Source organism: Mauremys mutica, chromosome 3, assembly GCF_020497125.1.
Source record: "Mauremys mutica isolate MM-2020 ecotype Southern chromosome 3, ASM2049712v1, whole genome shotgun sequence".
Lineage (NCBI taxonomy): Eukaryota > Metazoa > Chordata > Testudines > Geoemydidae > Mauremys > Mauremys mutica.
The window spans coordinates 178,565,526-178,584,161 of NC_059074.1; the positions used below are offsets into that span (position 1 = coordinate 178,565,526).

Below are 18,636 nucleotides of genomic sequence, written 5' to 3' on the forward strand. Positions count from 1 at the left end.
CTTCTTGGTGGTCAATCTATAACAGTTTTATGCTCATGTGCCCAGTAGTGTGTTAGGGCCAGATTCTGCCACTCACTCGCTCTATGGAGTGCACTAGGTCTCTTGTAGGAATCACAAGGACTTCTGAAGGCTATTCAACATGAGTAATAGTGGAAGAATCTGTCCCATTGTTTAGCAATTTCTGATTTAGCCAAAGTATATAGGCAAACAGACTAAGATCTTTACTTGCTAGTTGAATAAAGACATTGGCCTATGTGATGGGCATGCTACTGGTTCCCTTCCAAGCTTGGGAGTGTCAGCTATTGCAAACTTTCATACAGAGGGATGGTTTTTAACTACCCTTTTAATGCCACATTAAAGACACGAGGGGGCCTACCAATTTCTTTAAAATGTATATTAATCTGTATGAACCCAAGGTTTGCCATTTTCATACAGTTATGACTATATAAGACTTTTTCTGTGAGGGATTGTTCATACGTCTGTCTAAAAATAATTCTGGAAGTTTTGCTTTATTCATGTGTATTTTTTAAAAATTGGGACTCGTAAATTTTTTTTTTCAATGATAGATTAAATTATTTTGGATGGGAAACAATTATCTCATATGTATTCCTAACTGTAGCTAGTTTGTATTCTTTTCCATTTTTTCTATCCAACAGCTTATCTCATTTCCTTTTTTTTATACCTGAGCGATTACATTTTCAGCACCTCAGTTTCCATATGTATTGCTTTGTGGATCTATCAAGATAGACAAATAGCAAACTGGAACCTCTTTTTTAGTCCATGCAGTAGTGCTTTGAGTATGTCAGTTTATTAAGCTTCAGCAGAGACGCATAAATGGAAACAGGTACTAAAATGCATGCTCACTCATCCTGATGCATACTCTTCAGGAAGGAAAGTGATGGCAGAGGAATGAGTTTATCTAAAGGAGGTGCAGAATATTTTAATTGTGTAGAGTGCCTATCTTACATAAAACTACCAATGACTGACCACATTAAATACTTACTCATGGTCCCTATATTGATGTGAACAATCATCAGTCAGAAATAAGAAAATTACAGTAAAAGCCATGTTATCCGTCCCTGTACCAACGGGAAAACTCTATAAACCGGAATTTCTAATCTTCAGAGAAAGTCTGTCTTATAGTCCGGTTGGCATGGGTCCAGCAGGCTCCCTGCCTGGCTCCATGTGGCTCCCTAGAAGCGGCAACATGTTCCTGCCACTCCTAGGCGGAGGAACGGCCACAAGGGGTTCGGAGTGAGGGAGGAGGTTTGGGGCAGAGGCGTGGGAGGGAGCTTGGAGTGCCGGATCCAGGGAATGCTCACCTTAGGTGGCTCCCCACAAGTGGCAACCTGTCCTGGCTGTTCCTAGGCGGAGGTGCAGCAGGCAGCTCTGTGCACTGCCTCCGCCCGCAGGCGCGACCCCTGTAGCTCCCATTTACCCCAAGCCCCCTCCCGTGCCCCTACCTCAGCCCCTCCTGCACCCACACTCCCTCCCAGAGCTTGCACCCCACACCCAAATTCACTCCCTCTTAGTTAACTGGCATTTTTCACTTACCGGCACCCCAATTCCCCCAACATGATGGATAAAACAGCTTTTACTGTAAAAAGAATCAGAAACCATATATGTAAATGTCTTGTGTTGTGCGCTGAAGTTTATTAGACGAGGACAAACTTAAAGTGAACTTCAGAGTCAGGTTCCTTCAACTGAGAAAGTTCTGCCACTGCTTCTATGGAGTAAATCTCCACGAAGACAGAGGAATCTCCCAGCTGATCTTAATGGCTGCAATAGGATATAGTTTGGAGATGGCCTTTCATAACCAGATTCTAAACCATTCATAGCTTTTAAGGACCTCTTCTCTTCTGAGAGAAATTCCAGTGCAAATACTAAAGTCCATATGTTTGAGCCCACCTCACTCCAAGTGTGCAGCCATGTTCTGCACTAGCTGGAGTTTCCAGGTAAATCTGAAGGGTAATCCCATGCATAGCAGGCCTGGAAGTGACAAGAGGCATGGATGACAACAGTGAGGTCTGCAGTAAAGTGGCCAGTTACCAGGGTGAATAAAAAGCAATGATTAAAAAAAATTTTTTTTTTTAATTTAAATCGGATTTTTTGATAGGTTTTTTCCTCAAAAAGCATTCTGTCTAAAGATAGCTTTCAGCTATAATGTATCTTAATTAAAACTATCTCATCATGGAATAGGGATTTTAAATTCTAATTCTATAGTATGAGACAATATATTCATATAATGTTTAAGAAAAGCTTTGTAAATGAGTTCCAACAGTTCATGGATTAGGGACCCAATCTTATGGGGTTCCACGGGCTTCTGTATCGATTATTTAGGTTAATCTTTCTGTCTACCCAATGGGACTCAGTGCTCAATCTAGAAGATACCATCAGAGATGCTTAGTTTTGCAGTTCTCAAACTGTGGATTTGTGTCTCCAGAGGTAACATGCTTGCTAATAGCAAAAATATTTTAAATAAATAAATAATATATAGAGGTGAGAAATAACAGACTTCAACTCTATTGTCCCTCTGCAAATTTGTGTACGCACAGTCAATCCCTTACCTCTCTCTAAAAGTGCAAAGTTTCAAGAAGTTCAATGGATAGAAGATTGTTGGGGGCAGAATAGATCTGACTAAGGAGAAGAAGTCTGGAGATAAATGTTAGAAGCGGGGGACATATGCTTGTTTTCTTAAAATATTATATGTTTGCAGTTGAAGAAAAAAATCCAGAATACTGATGATGTTTTTTAAATTAAAAAATAAGACATCTGATTCTCTTCCCCCCACATGCCAACTGTTAGGTCAGATCCTGGTCTTTTTGTATTCTGTAGATCAGAGTAAGGGCTAGTCTACACTTACCGTCCGGGTCGACGCGGTGAGTTCGACTTCTTGGAGTTCGAACTATTGCGTCTGATCTAGACGCGATAGTTCGAACTCCGGAAGCGCCGCGGTCGACTCCGGTACTCCACCACTGCAAAAGGCGGTGGCGGCGTCGACCTTGGAGCCGCGGAGTTCGACCCCGCCGCGTCTGGACGGGTGAGTAGTTCGAATTTGGGTACTTCGAATTCAGCTACGCTATTCACGTAGCTGAATTTGCGTACCCTAATTCGAACCCCCTTTTTAGTGTAGACCAGGCCTAAGATGGAGCATTTAACCTAGGTCTGAATTTTGCCACAATCTTCAATTACATGCATGCAAACTCCTGAAAGATGGACACTTGGACATTCCTAGATGGGAGTCCTGCCCACAAACTACCAAGATTCTACCTTCCACCTGTATGTTTGGTTAGCTGTCCAACAACTGGTTGACCAGTCCCAGTCAGGCACAACACAAAAGGTGCTGTAGTGCTACAACAGTGCTGCACAATATGCCTCTCTATAATCTTTGAATGTTTATGGCTCAAAAGTCAAATGGAGTATTTGATCAGTGGAAAAGATGACATTTGTCTGTAGACCTTTGATGGTGCTTAATCCCATACACTTCAGTTGGCATACTGAATTCTCGTATCACATATGCATTGCAAATATGAGAACACTGTGCAGTCCACGAAGGCAGTCTGCCAGATAATAACACCCTCTGGAACATGAGAATTTTACAGATAAGAAAACTGAGGCACAAAGACAACAGCAAGTCTGTGGCAGAGCTAGAAGTAGAACCCTTGACTCCTAAGCTTGCACTTTCAACCCCTAGACAATATTTATTGTTAAACATGCTTAGTGTAATTTCTGTGGTCTTCAACAAAGGCATGGAGAAAGAAGTTATTTCATGTTCCACCGTAGGATAGGAAGTGTATCCAAAGCATGGAATTTGAACTCTATTAGTAGCATTGAATTTTGTCTCTTATCTCATGAAAGATAGGCCTTGAAGCAGCTGAGGCACAGAAGTCTGAGGAGGTGTCTCAGAAAACAGCTATGTTTCTGTCTATCCTAGTCTTCAACTAAGTGTCTGATGTGTTACCAGGTTATAAAGGCATTCCAAAGATTCCAGTGATAAGCCACAGTGACCATTCTTAATATTTATAATCCTGTGTCCTTAAAAATAATATATACTTTTACATGAATAAAGCTTATAAAAATAACTTTGAGTCTGTGTACAGGGGGAAATAGTTTACAAACTGTTGATGCATTGCAAAAGCATAACTGTGTGAGGATTCAGTAATTCCCCAGAAGAAACAGATGTTAACTCCTCTGCAAGGCCCTAAGTAACCTTGGTCCTGACCTGCAATTTCTTTTACCCTCCTTCCATTCCTTCCACTCCTACAGGCTTCCTTCATCTCCTTTTTTCCAGCTTCACTGCATACTTCCAGTTACATTGCCTCTTATACTTCAAATGTCTTCCTGCCTAGTTTGCTCCTCTAAACCCATTTCTTCCAACAATCACTCTTCTCTTCATCAGTAATCTCCACATGTGACCTACCAACTATTTTTAAGTGACAGGGAACATGTTTTAATTGGTTTGAAAAGTGCCATGTAAATTGCTGCAAGATACTATTTTTCATATCTTTAAGTGTTTTCTGAATTTTACACAAATAACTGACTTTTCTGTTTTCACAAAAAACAATTATCCTTCCCCAGAAAGGGATATGAATGTATATGATGTAGCAAACCACTGGCTTGTTTTCTGGTACAGAAGTACTGGATCAAATGTCAGTGAACATCACATTAATGCCTGCTAATGTACTGGCCACTCTCACGTAAGACTCTCAGACTAATCAAATCAGCATCTTAAAATATAATGGAGCTAGTATACTTAATGCAATGTGTTTTGCAAGAAGGTATTAATAATAATTTACATTTTTAACTTTGCCTTCATGCGCAGTGTTAACAAGGAATATCTTTCTAATGTAGCATCCTATGTACTATATATCATGGCAGTAATAGCAAGCATTGCATTTTTAACTATTGTTTAACTACATTATTACAATAATTTAAGTTGAGCAATTAAAGTATGAATACAGGGTCATCATTATGTTAAGCCAAGTTTTGTACAAAAAAGCTTGCAGTCATTGTTGTACATAAAAATGCTCATTATGTCGTCTTTGTTGTACTGACTATGGAATGTTGTAGCAGCAAGTATTTTCAGTAGGTTTTTTAACTTATAGGCTGGTATTACACTGCTATACTTTGAAATGGGATAATAGTATTGAAGGATTGGTTTCACTTGCAATTTACGCACCATGAATAAATTTGTCCCTGGTGTAATTCCTTGGATTTTAATTCAGTGGCGGGCAACCTGCAGACCGCTGGCTGCACGCAGCCCGTCAGGGTAATCCACTGATGGGCCACAAGACAGCGTTTACATTGATCGTCCGCAGGCACGACCACCCGCAGCTCCCTGTGGCTGCAGGTTGCTCACCACTGTTTTAATGGGTTCACACCAGAGATAAACTGACCCAGTGTAAGGGACACTCCTGACTCTGCATTTGCTTAGTGTATGTTAAAAATAAAGTTATAACATCTTGTATTAGCAGCAGAGTGGCTTTCAGAGCAATTATAAAGTCACACAGAGGGCGCTGTGATACATTTGTGTAGTAGGTTGCTGGTTGCAAGTGATAAAACTTCAGAACTAATTATAAAACTTAGATAATGCATATTGTGTATTAGCTCAGTTTTATAATAAACCACAGACTACAGTGTCATCAATCTGACAAGCTAACAATCAAAGAAATTCAGAGTTAAAACAAAATCCGGATTGACTTTACATTCTTAACTCATTTTTTTCTTTAAAGCACCATCTTATTTAGGGTTAGATTATACTTCTAGATCCAGCCTTGAGCCAGGGTCAGTGTGTAATCTGCTTTGCCCCAGGAGTAGTCCTAGGAGGCATGGTGTCTCAGAGACTCTCCCCTAAGGAACAGTTCCCCTGGTGCTCCCTTCTTGTGCAGGAAAACACAAGTGAGAGAGGAATCTGCCACAGCCCTTTTACAGGATTCTTCATGCACACCCACTGGAAAAGGGGTAGGCAACCTATGGCACGCGAGCTGATTTTCAGTGGCACTCACACTGCCTGGGTCTTGGCCACTGGTCCCGGGGGCTCTGCATTTTAATTTAATTTTAAGTGAAGCTTCTTAAACATTTTAAAAACCTTATTTACTTTACATACACCAATAGTTTAGTTACATATTATAGACTTATAGAAAGAGCCCTTCTAAAAGCATTAAAATGTATTACTGGCACGCAAAACCTTAAATCAGAGTGAATAAATGAAGGCTCGGCACACCACTTCTGAAAGGTTGCCAAGCCCTGCACTAGAACCCCCTTTGCACACTCTTCTGCACAACCATGGTAGAGCAGGGCACAATCTAGTCCATAGTAAATTACAGCTATGACTTCTTTAAAGTTGCCCTGAAAAACAAAGAAATTGGGCATGTGGTGTTTTTGCTGCTTTATGGTGTATAAAGGAGGTCCAAAAGGGTTCTTCCCTGTGTGGTTTTACATTAAAAATTTAGATCTTGTCTGTCCTGGAAAATGCTTGTCTTCTATATATCAGGGAATTTTTACAGAAAATTCCACCTGTGTTAGCATCAGTTCAGCTGTATGAGCATTAACAAAACTATGAGTGCTAAACACAAAAGTTTCAGCAATTTAATTATGTTGGTATAATTAAAGAAGTAGAAACCCAGTAACATGGACACAGTTATACTGATATAACGATCTTTTGCTCGTATGGCTTATTCCAGTACAGGAAGGGGAATAAAGCCATATCAGTAAAAGGCACATTTATACCACTAAAAGTGCATCCACATTACGGGAGATGTACCAGTATAACTATTCCAGTAAAGAATTACAGCCATAACCAAAATAGTTATATGGGTACAAAATCTCTATGTAGACCAGGCCTAAGAGGTCTTCCAGCAAATGCAGGGAAGATTGTACTTGATGTTTCCTGTAGATCCGTTTGTAGGTCTGTATTGGCATTCCAGAAGTTCATCCTGGGTTGATAAGGGTCCTATAGTAATCTGAAAAAGCTCTTCAGAAATAAAATATGGATCATTATGTTGCTGTTCAATGATGGCATTGTTTTGGATGTTAAAAAAAATGACAAAAATGTTGTATACATTAATTACTGCTGATTCATGTTTGCATGAACCTATGCATCCTCCTTTTGAAAAGGCAGCATTTCCTTTTTCAAATAGTATAATTCTTACATCTTCACTAGAGCTGCTCTCTTTCAAAGTCAGACTCCAGTTTTAGTTTGGAGTTGCCAATGATGTGTAAATGAGGTGACTGCTTTGGGGGGGGAAAACCTCAATGAACAACAGAAAAGTATATTTTAATTAAATAAAATTAGCATTTACGATTTTTCTTTCATAAAGTAGGGAAACTTACTTGAATATTTGGCCCATTTTCATATACCAGGTCCAGTATGTTAATGATTAGTTAAGTATTTCTGATGACTAAATCATTAGCTACATATGCAGCTGTAAATAACATAGCCCTGCCCCATCAATGTCATTCCCCTAATTTGCTGGATGTTTCTGTAACCTATTGTTTCCTTAGCATTGGTTGAGCTGTTTAGAATTATATAAGGGTGATAGCCCTTGTGCAATGAGAGCGATGCAGGATTTCAAAATTCAGTAAAAATATATTATGCTCCCTCCTGTGGCTTGAAAAATATACCTGTCCACAGGAAATTGGAAAGGATGCTTACAACTGGAAATTGTTTTTAACTTCATGATCTTGTGGTTTATTTTTGTTAACACCAGATTAAAAAAAAAGGATAAAATCTCCCCCCTTTTAGTTTTATTAACAGGCTAAAAATTATAAAGCCCATGCAGATGGAAGTAGTTTGTGCACATCTCTGCTTTGCTTTAGCGTCCTATTTATAGATTCATACTTCCTCCTTTTAAGATTCAACAAAAATGAGATTTATTTTCTCCTGGCTATTTTGCTAGATGCACTTTATCGTTTGGGATATGTTTCTTGCTGCCATTACTGTCTTAGAAGTCTTGCATTGCTTAAAAGATGTCCTATAATGTGAAAGTCTATGATTTAGCTACAAAAAATGACTTTAAGACAGTAAGAGTCTCTGAACTATAAAGAGCAGTTAGTACCTAGTACATTGGTGGCATCATACAACCATAAGTTGGAAGTCACACCTGAAATGGTCACTTCCTAATACTTATGAAAGGAAACTAGAGTATTTTGAAGCTGAAGGCACGACTTATTCTTAGGATGTGTTTGGTTGTGTGTGCAAGGTAGACAGGTTTTCATAAGTTTTGAAAAAGTGCTGAAAGGATCAGTATAAACACAATAAAAATTAATAACATCAGCTTCCACTAGGTATTCTCATTTTAAGTGAGCGCTTAAAGTATGTCCTTGCACTTCTACCTTAAGTTAAAATAAGTTTCTCCCTACATGTCAGCACAGTGCCCAACACAATGGGACCTCATTCTCCTCTGGGATCTTCGGGTGTTACCACCATATAACAAATAATGTTGATAATAATCAACTTGCATTGGTCTCTATGTTGGCTTACAATAAACTTAATTATATAAACAGATCAAATTCAAATGTATTTGTCTCAAACTTGGTACCATCACCCTGGTGTTCTTTTCCCTTCTCCATTTTGTTCTTGTTGCATCTTGTCCCTACTTATACCCAGTTCCTGTAGATGGATGCCACTGAAGTCAGTGAGGCTCCACATAGGCACAAGGGGAGTCCATCTGTACGGAGTGGCAAAGAGTCCTGTGGCACCTTATAGACTAACAGATGTATTGGAGCATGAGCTTTCGTGGGTGAATACCCACTTTGTCGGATGCATGCTCGAAAGCTCATGCTCCAATATTAGTCTACAAGGTGCCACAGGACTCTTTGCTGCTTTTACAGATGCAGACTAACATGGCTACCCCTATGATACTTGACATCTGTACTGAGGCAGTTGCAGATAGGGATCTTAGACTATAAGCTCCAAGGAGCAGGAACTGTCTTAAGAGTATGTTTGTACAATGCTCAGGATGGGAGGCCCTGGTCCTAACTGCAGCCTCTGGGCACTAATACTTTAATATAAAAATTAATAAAAGTATAAGAAATACACTGAATTTCAGTGTGTTGTTAAAATTATATAGAACATAGGTTCCTCCAGGGAATAGTGAGTGTGCGCTGCTCACACTGATGGCAGTGGTGATGGTAATGGGATGGTTTACACAAGTGGTGAGCCAGTGTAATTGAATTCACATGTAACAGGAAAATATTAATTTTGGAGCTTTGCCAGCTTTCTTTAGAAGCTCTTTTCACAGTGTGAAGTCCTTCAGCTACTCTGATGCTACTCAGATTTAGAAGTGGATAAAGGAAGGATCAATTTACTTATTCATGCCAAATGGCAAATAGTATTTGTATATAGTATTTTGGATCAGTAATTCCACTGATAATTGCATCAGTGCTTGAGGTGAGAAATGAACTTCAGTTGAAAGCAGCAGAATGGATTTAGTTTGGGAGGTTACAAAACTAGCACTACAAGATCTGAGGCTTGATCTACATTACCAATTTATGTTGGTATAACCAATCCACACCTCGAGCAACCCAGTGATACCAACCTAACTCCCTAGTGTAGATAGCACTACGTCGATGGGGGAAGGCTTCTCCCATTGACATAGCTATCGCCTCTCAGGGAGGTAGAGTACGTACGCCAGTGGGAGAAGCTCTCCAGTCAGTGTAGGTAGCGTCTTCAATAAGCGCTCTAGCTGTGCCAGTGCAGCGCTGTAAGTGTAGACAAGCCCTTATAAGTATTGTATTGGAAATATAGGGGCATTTTCTAGTTTTGGAAGGCTGCATATGCTGAGTTCTTTGGAAGTCATGTGTGGTGTGGCTTTGGGATTTCTGAGGTATAACTATTACTGTAGCACAAGATTTCTCTCATACAAAATCAGAGCCAATAATTTAAAATGTTTAGCTATGCAAATGATCGTAACACTGTACTGTTAATCATATGAATGTTGAAGCTGTTTTTGGTAATTATTCACCAATTACACAAATAAAGGAATATTGTGCTTCTTTGAAAACTGTCATAAGAGTGAACCCATTTTACTTTTCAAAAGTTTATTTTTGTATTTCAATAGACTAACAAAATAGAGCTTGTACATTTATTACACTGCTGCCTGACCTCCTTCCTTCTTTAAAGGGATACTGCCAACTCAATTTTTTTAAGTTAAGCAATTAAAAAAATTCCAGTTTTTAAAGCATTATTTTAATATATTCAGAAATTCTTTTAAAAACATTCCTTTAAAAATAAAGAGTTTCAACTCCTGTTTCAGATTATATAAGGATCTTTTTAGCAAGGTTGAAACTGACTGAGGCCCCAGAGTGATTCTGTGAGAAGTCCCATGTAAATCAAAAGGACTTAAGCACACAAGTAACTACTCACTTGTAAATGTTGGCAAGATTGAACCCAAAGGCCTCTGTCTTGCAAGCTGTTTCTGCCCCCCTGTGCCAAAGCAGACCTCCATTGTGTTTGGTGTTGTTGCTCTGCATAGTGTATACCCGGCAGATCAGCTTTTGTTAGATTGGGGCCTTAATGACTATGGGGGAAAGGGTGAAACTAACTGCACAGAATGCTGACAAATACACAAAATAAACGGGGGGGGGGGGGGAGTTATTTGTTCTGTTAGTGTCTAACAGAAAGCTATTAGTTGTTACATGCAGCTAATAGTAGGTACAAAATGTTCAGACCAATGTGATTCTCCAGCTGGTAGTGAAAAAGATTACCCAGTAACTTTGATCATGAAGATGATGTAGGAAGGTAAAAGGGGTGGTGGTTTGTATAAATGTAGGGGTGGAGGACTGTAAAGCTATATATGTGAAACTGATATTAAATATGATGCATTTGGAAGGCAGGGGAAAGGTAGAGGGTGTTTTAAAATTATGAAGTTTTTAAATTATGTGAGTGTGTAGTGGAATGGAGATATGGGACCTGAGTGAAAAGAGGTTGATTGCGTGTGCGAATAGGACCTGCTTGTACATGAGAGAATAGTTGAACTGTGGAAGTGTCCTTTGGTGCAGAGAGGACGTGGGGTGTGTGTGAGGAGAACCTGTGTGCCTGTAGGGGGGAAGGGAATCTGTTGGGGGTACGTGGGTGCGTGTTGGGGGTGGGGGCTGCATGCAGGAATTGGGTGTGGGTGTGTGTATGTGTATTTTAGTGGGGGAGAATGCCTGAACTGAACGTAGGGATTGTTGAGAGGAGGGGAGGCAAAGGTTGTGGATCTGTGTTTACGGAGGGGAGCTGAAGAGCGGCCCGTACCCATATTGGGGGTATGTGGAGGGGTTTCGCTGTGGGATTTGGGTTAATTTCTGTATAAACTCCTGGGGCTCAGCTCAGTGCTCCCTGCTTCGGATGTGACACTGGTCAGCATAGCGTTCCCCCCTCCGCAGCAGATTAAATCTCTGGAGCGGGGAGGACGAAGAGCAGCTGCCACCGGCACTTCCCCTCTCCTGCCCCCTGGGGGCGGATGATGGGTGCTTCCCTCCCCGCTCGGGGCACCGGCAGGACACGCTCCCTGCTCCCAGCGCTCACCTTGCCCGGCACCCCGCGGTGGTCGGTGCTGCCCTGCCAGAACCTCCTGCTGTAGCCCGTGATGTACCCGACCATCTTGTCCTCGTAGGGGAAATCCACCTTCCAGATGAGGGAGCCGTAGCCGAACACCCACATGGTTCTCGCCCTGCCTGCGTCCCGCCGGCCGGCAGCCGCCCCTGCCGGTCTCTGCTGCGCTTTCCCCGGAATCAGGGCAGAGGGGCCCCGGAGCGCTGCGTGTCGCACGGCGCCGCCGGGCAAAGCACCATGGGGCTTGTAGTGCATGGGGCCCCTGGGCGCCTCTCGCCGGCCGGTGGCCCTGCCCTGCCCCCGCGCGGGCGTTCGCCCCTCCGCGCTCGCTCCCGGGGCTGAGGCCACGGGCAGAGGCCACGCCACTGGCAGCCCGGTGGTGCTGAAATGGACTACAACTCCCAGCGTCCCTCTGGGTGCCTAGGGCACCCTCCCCCCCGCCCCGCCCGCGCATCGAAGGGCGGGGCTGGGCAGTCCGGGCGGGAGGGGAGAAAGTGTCAGGCTGGCGCTGCCGGCCGGGCTGAGCCTCGCCTCGCCTCGCCTGGCTGCTCCAGCCGCTGCTTGTCCCTGGCGTGCGGCTCGCCTTGTGCCGGCTACGCGAATGACGAGGCAATGCAGTGGGCTCCCTACAGGTATTTTTGTCGCCTACATGTAAGACCGGTGTTTTCTAGGTTGTAGGCTATCTGGCATAATAAGTTTCTAAGTAAGGGATTTCACAGGTCTTTCTTCTGCCCCAGCCCCTCTGCGGGACTCCTTGGGAGGCCCTGGCTCTCGGTACTCGTTTAAATTCTGCCTTTCCTCTCTCTTGCTGTAGAGTAGTGGTGCCCAAACTTTAACAACCTGTGAACCCCTTTCACTAAAATGTCAAGTCTCGCAAACTCCCCTCCTAAAAAATAATATTTCCAGGGATATTCTCCTTGACCTGAGTATAAATTATAAAAGCAGTGATCTTGGAAACATAAACATTGTTTTTATGGCATGCTTATTACACACTATTTATTATTAATTATCATTTAGCGTGACAGTATTTTTATTACATTATGAAAACGGCAGCACACTTCCAAGCTCTCACTTTTGTAGCTTGTGTCACTTTGAATAAGCCTGTTATAAGACAAGGCTCCTAGGTTTCATCAAGGAGTATTAGATGTGAAACAGCAGGAAGGTATTTAAGAAGCCAACTCAAATAGTTCCTCCTACACAAACATTCAAGACTTGAGCAGTCCAGGCAAACAATGCACATTACAACAAAGCTTAAACTTGTTTTTCATAGTAATTTTAAAAACAATGATAGCTGCCTATTTAATTTTAAAAACAGCAAAAAATATCCACCTCCCTTTCCGTTTCTTATAAGGAGTCTTGAAGATTAAATCTCCTCAGTGTGATAGAGATGCTTGCTTTGATCTGCTTAGCTCTTGGAAGTCCAGGAGCTCTGGGCTGCTGACCCCTTGCTGCCCAGGGTACCTAGGGACAGCTCTGGCTGCCATTAGGTAATTTTTTCCCCGAGAACACTCTGTAACATTTTACGAACCCCCGTTTGGGAACCACTGCTGTAGAGAATGTTACTAACACATACATCCAGGGGTGCAGTAGTTGGGATTTCTTTAACTTGGGTAGTCAATTACTTTTTGTCAAGGTCCAAATTTCTTGGTCAAGGTATGGTCGAGGTCCATACTCCAGAGAACATCATAAAAAACAACAATGATGGTAATAAGTAATAAAAAGATTTTGGGGTCCATTCAAAAGTGCCTGCTGGTCCAGCTTTGGCCCGCGGTCTGCCTGTTGACTACCCTGCTTTAACTGGTGGGCCAGCTTTCAGCAGTGATCTAAATATCAAGTTTGCAGGTCCTAGATTTTATGCAACAACTGATTCGAAGCCAGTGCACAGCTCGCTTTAGCCCCTTATCCTAAGCTAAGTTCCATGAAGTTTACTGCATGTAAATTTTTGGACAAGACACTTTTTAAATTACTTACTTGTTTGAACAAAAACAACGAGGAGTCCTTATGGCACCTTAGAGTCTAACAAATTTATTTGGGCATAAGCTTTCGTGGGCTAGAACCCACTTCATCAGATGCATAGAGTGGAAAACACAGTAGCAGGTATGTTTATACATAGTACATGAAAGGTGAGAGTAACAGAAACTACACAACAAAAACACTAACCCAGGAACCAAACCCTGCAACAAACCCCAGTGCCAACTCTGTCTGCATATCTATTCAAGGGACACCATCATAGGACCTAACCACATCAGCCACACCATCAGGGCTCGTTCACCTGCACATATACAGTGTGATATATGCCATCATTTGCCAGCAGTGCCCCTCTGCCATGTACATTGGCCAAACCAGACAGTCTCTACACCAAAGAATAAATGGACACAAATCTGACACCAGGAATTACAACATTCAAAAACCAGTAGGAGAACACTTCAACCTCCCTGGTCACTCAATAACAGACTTAAAAGTGGCAATTCTTCTACAAAAAAACTTCAAAAACAGACTCCAATGTGAAACTGCAGAACTGGAATTAATTTGCAAACTGGACACCATCAAATTAGGCCTGAATAAAGACGGAGAGTGGATGAGTCATTACAAAACCTAATTTTACCATACTAATTTCCCCCTACTGTTACTCACACCTTCTTGTCAATTGTTTGAAATGGGCCACCCTCATTACCACTACAAAAGTGATTTTTCCTCCGTTGGTATTCTACTATTAATTGAATTGTCTCATTAGACTGACCCCCAACCTGGTAAGGCAACTCCCATCTTTTTATACAGTATGTATAAATATACCTGCTACTGTATTTTCCACTCCAAGCATCTGATGAAGTGGGTTCTAGCCCACGAAAGCTTATGCCAAAATAAATTTGTTAGTCTCTAAGATGCAACAGGGATGACTCGTTGTTTTTGCTGATACAGACTAATACGGCTACCACTCTGAAACCTGTTACTTGTTTGAGGTGCTGTGCATAGACTTAAAAAGTGGCACGGGGTCTTGTGAGAGTAGAGTTTTGCCTTGATGTCTTCATTAAAATTTTCTCTACATTATCATGTGCAATATGCTGTCTCGTCATTTTCCACTCCAACACTAGAATTGTTTGTGCACAATGTGTGTTTCTGAAAAAGGATGACACCAGAGCATCTGAGACATCAGATGTGCTGGAGTCCTTTCAGAATGAGAAATTATATACACATTTAAATAATGTTTAGTGGTAATGTACTTATTTAAATAAGCAATGTAATTTAGTGGTTAGATCAGCAGCAGTTGGGAATAATGACTCAGTTCTGCTGCTGACTCATCATGATGTTGTGTACATTAGGGAAACTTTGCAAAAATGTCCCACTCTTGCTAATGCCAGTTCAGTTCCATTGCTGTTAGCATCATTGGAAAGCATAGTGTAGACAAGCTGCTGGTTTCAAATGGTGTTTTAGGGTTTGTCCGCACAATGGGTTTATTTCAGACTAACTGACATTTTTTCAAATTAAAAAGGAATGCATCCACACAACACAATTCTTCTGAATTAACTGGCTAGTTAGTGCAAACTGGATAATCCACGTTAATTCATTCCAAAATGAATTTCCAGTTGGAATATTGTGTGTAATTAATATGGAGTTTGTGTGGCTGCATCAGTATTTCAGGTTAATTTTTCAGTCCTCCCACTGGTAGGACACTGCATTGTTTTACACCAGGACTGAACTGTCTGCTCACCTGTGTGCCCTGTGCTGCACAGAGGTCATGATGACCAGATGTTACCTCCCTATTTAAATGATGGCGTGCAGCCAGGAATGCTCTGCTTATGATTACACACTCCTGGAGCATTACAGCAGTGCTATAGCAGCCATGCCTTGTGCGTCTGTGGGGAGCCTTGCAGAAGTCATGGATTTTCTTGTGATCTGGGGAAAGGAATTGGTGCAGTCCTGCTTTAATAGTAGCCACTGTAATAAGAAAATACTCAAGTATATAGCTAATCAAATGACCAACTGGGGTCACTGCTTGGACTTGGCTCAATGCTGCAATGAAGGGCAGAAGCTTTGTCAGAATTATAAAAAAAACCCCAAGGACAGAACGAGGACCTTTGGCAGTACTCAAACTATCTGCCCCTACTTTGAGGACCTGGATAGGATTTTTACCATCTAGGCCACCATTGAAGCTCAATATGGAGAACACCAAGAAGAATCCTGACTAGTACTCTGAAGTGGAGGATTCCCTGAAAGCCAGGATTTCTTTCCCATGCAAGACCCCAAGCCTGACCTAGAGGAACAGACTTCTGATTCCCAGGCAGACACCAGACTGACAGATCTGAGGAGGGGACCTCTGCCTGTAAGTATTACGTGCTATATTACAATAAAAATGTATAGGTTATTTTAACATATTGTTGTTCCAGGTGCCCAATGGAAGCCACCAGTTTGGGTGGATGAGAGCTCAGCTTCTCATCCCCACTTCTTTTACTCAGTATGGTAGCTGCGCCAGGGAATTCTAGCTCTGTAGGGATTATATCCCTGATATTATCATTTCTCACAGCCATCTGCCAACTCATCTCCCTTCCTGGTCAACTGCCATGGTCTCCCAGGCTTCCTGCCCTGGTTAAAGTAGGGGTGCCAGAGTGGTTTAAAAAAAACAAAAAAACAACCAAACAAAAAAACACAGCATATAATGCAGGCATGTTTATTGAAATGTCAGTTACAGAAAAATAATGCAGCATAAAAAATACTTTGTTTCAGAGTTTGATCAGTGCCCTGAGCTTTCAGCTGTCATAGCATTTGATAAGATATGTTTCCAAAAAGGTGACAATAAATGCATAGAGATGCATAGGCACTTGGCTAGCTGTAATAAGACCATCAGCATTGTTAACAATTACAGCAGAACTGTATTTAGCAATACACTTTTTGCATGTTGGCAGGTGATTTTAAACAGAATTTAAGGCAAAGATAATGCTGTATATTGCAGAAACATTGCAGAGTAACACAACCTTCTCAGGATTACATCTGTGGGTAACCTACCTCTTCCAATCCTGCAGCATTTCTGGGGGTGAATAAAATCACTGCATAGATTTCTGGTCTGCTCATCCCCTTTTTCAAAAAGCCTCTTCTCTGCCTCCGTATTAAGGTTGCATTGTCCAATGCTAGGACTGCCTGCAGAAGTGGATGGGCAGACAAAGTATGATACCTGCAAACATCCTAGCCCCTGTCCTCCTCAGCCCATGTAGACCTCCAAATCCTTCTGCCTATCCCTAGGTTCCTTGCCCCTGCAAACCACCAGTCCAAACCCCTGAAACTCTGCTGCCCACCTTAGCCAATCATAGCCAAGGCTCCCGTGCAGAGGGAAATTCAGGTGAAACACTTATCTCCCCAACTGGCAAGAGACTTGAAATAGCATTCCAGAACTGAGGAGAAAGCATCATTTTATAATTGTTGCCATGGAAACTTGAATCGCTTCAGTAACTACTTGTTCTGTTTCTCAGCTCCCTCTGCTTCTGCATCTGACACCCTATGGCCCCCAAGGAGAGGAACATTGTCAACTGCAGAATACCTGATTAATCAGAAAAGGGAAGACCAAAGGCGAAGTGTTTGGGGACTTTGTGACAGCATCCCAGAAGTGGGATAAGAAGACAGAAGAGTAAAGGGAAATTCTTCTTTCAGAGAGACAAGACAGAGGTTCTCCGTGCTGACTGAGAGGAAGGCAAAAAACATGCATAGAGAGGGGGAGATGCTGAGACAGGACCTAGAGCACATGCAAAACCAGACTGTCTTGACTGAAAACATGTTGGCACAATGTTCTGCTACAGCACCACAATCCCAGCACAGACATGTTCTGCAGCCATAGAGAATAACAGGTACTGGGAGCAGCAGTACCCTTCCCAAAACTCAAGCCACAGGCATTTCCCTCTCTCCACCATACCACAAGAGTCTGGAAACTGTGACTTCTGGGAACCCTCCTTCACCCTTACAATGACAAATGATAGTTTCTTTTCATGCCATCCACAACCCAAGGCAAAGCCACTGTGCAGAAATCCTGCACATACAGATGCTTGTGATAAGTGTAGCACCAGAACTTTTTTCTAGTGTGGTGCATATCTGCACGATGATGTTATATAAAGTTTGTGATGTTTTGCATTGTTTTCATTGTTGTTGTTCATGTTGCAATGGCTAAAAATATAGTTTTGTTCAATTAATGTTTTTGTTTGCACTGCTTGATGTTCAGTAATGGTTAATTTTGATAAAAGTTCAATAAAGGTTCATAAAATACCACATATCCCGTACACATAACAAAACACTCTTCCAAAAAAGTACCACAAAGCATTTAAAAAAGCAGAATAAACATCTGTTTAATTAAATCTCTACACACACACTAATGAAACCATGCCACAATTCAGATGCTAGTCTCAAAGTAGGTGCACAGGGTGTCCTTGACCCTTGGCCTTGACTATTTACTGCAGTTTGCAAAGGGAACCTCTTGGCTGTTCATAGTATCAGTCATGAAAGTGTCTGGACTTCCACCTCCCACCCATCAGTGAGGCTCTCACAGATGTCGTGCAGACCATAGCAAGCAGTTGTCACATATGGTATATATTGCTCAGCAGTCTTCAGCCTCTCCTCTCAGATCTCCAAACTCACAGTCCATTGTCATTCTTCAGTTACTCAGGGTATATAGAAGAACAGGTCCTTTCTCTTGTTCAAGTGTCCAGTAAAAAGCTTTATATATAAATCAGGATTAGAAAAATAAGATGAGTCTCCAAGAATGATGGGGGGAATCAGAATACTATTAAGGTCCATAGAGATCCTGCAGCAACTTTTTCCCATACCAGGGAGTCCAATGAGTCTGGACTCAACGGTTCCACCTATGGGAGAGCCAAATGAAGGAGTTGGACATGCTGTCCACTCCTAACACATTCGAGGTTGCCAGGAACCTCATAGAGATGGCAACCCAGCACAAGCAGCACCAACGGCGTTGGAACCGGCAGCACCAGCACCGTGCAGGGGGGGCTGGACTTTCCAAGGACAAACCGGCCATGCTGTGGCACCGTTTGCCCTCTCCTCTGCACTGATCACCGGTACTATCCTGAACAGCACTGACGTGGAGTCCGAGATCAGACTCG

General features: G+C 42.1%; 2 protein-coding genes across 7 annotated transcripts in view; one reads left to right on the forward strand and one right to left on the reverse strand.

The window, feature by feature from the left end:
* The window catches only part of CHAC2 (ChaC glutathione specific gamma-glutamylcyclotransferase 2), a 28,044-nt gene extending 11,155 nt beyond the window's left edge, over positions 1–16,889 (reverse strand). Inside the window, exons 1-2 of one of the 3 annotated variants that reach the window (XM_045009126.1) lie at positions 16,828–16,889; positions 16,541–16,672 (exon numbers count right to left, since the gene is read on the reverse strand). In XM_045009126.1, coding sequence (XP_044865061.1) covers positions 16,541–16,606 — 66 coding nt within the window. In that variant the 5' untranslated portion in view covers positions 16,607–16,672; positions 16,828–16,889. Of the gene's footprint in view, positions 1–11,512; positions 11,756–16,540 lie in introns of those variants that run through there. The other 2 variants (XM_045009125.1, XM_045009124.1) reach the window with 2 other exon arrangements.
* ASB3 (ankyrin repeat and SOCS box containing 3) overlaps positions 1–18,636 on the forward strand; it is a 116,470-nt gene that overhangs the window by 24,808 nt on the left and 73,026 nt on the right. For 3 of the 4 annotated variants that reach the window (XM_045009118.1, XM_045009122.1, XM_045009121.1), the window contains exon 1: positions 12,027–12,171. The exons of the other annotated variant lie outside the window; for it this stretch is intronic. In XM_045009118.1, the coding sequence (XP_044865053.1) occupies positions 12,152–12,171 (20 nt within the window). In that variant the 5' untranslated portion in view covers positions 12,027–12,151. Of the gene's footprint in view, positions 1–12,026; positions 12,172–18,636 lie in introns of those variants that run through there. 4 annotated transcript variants of the gene reach the window in all.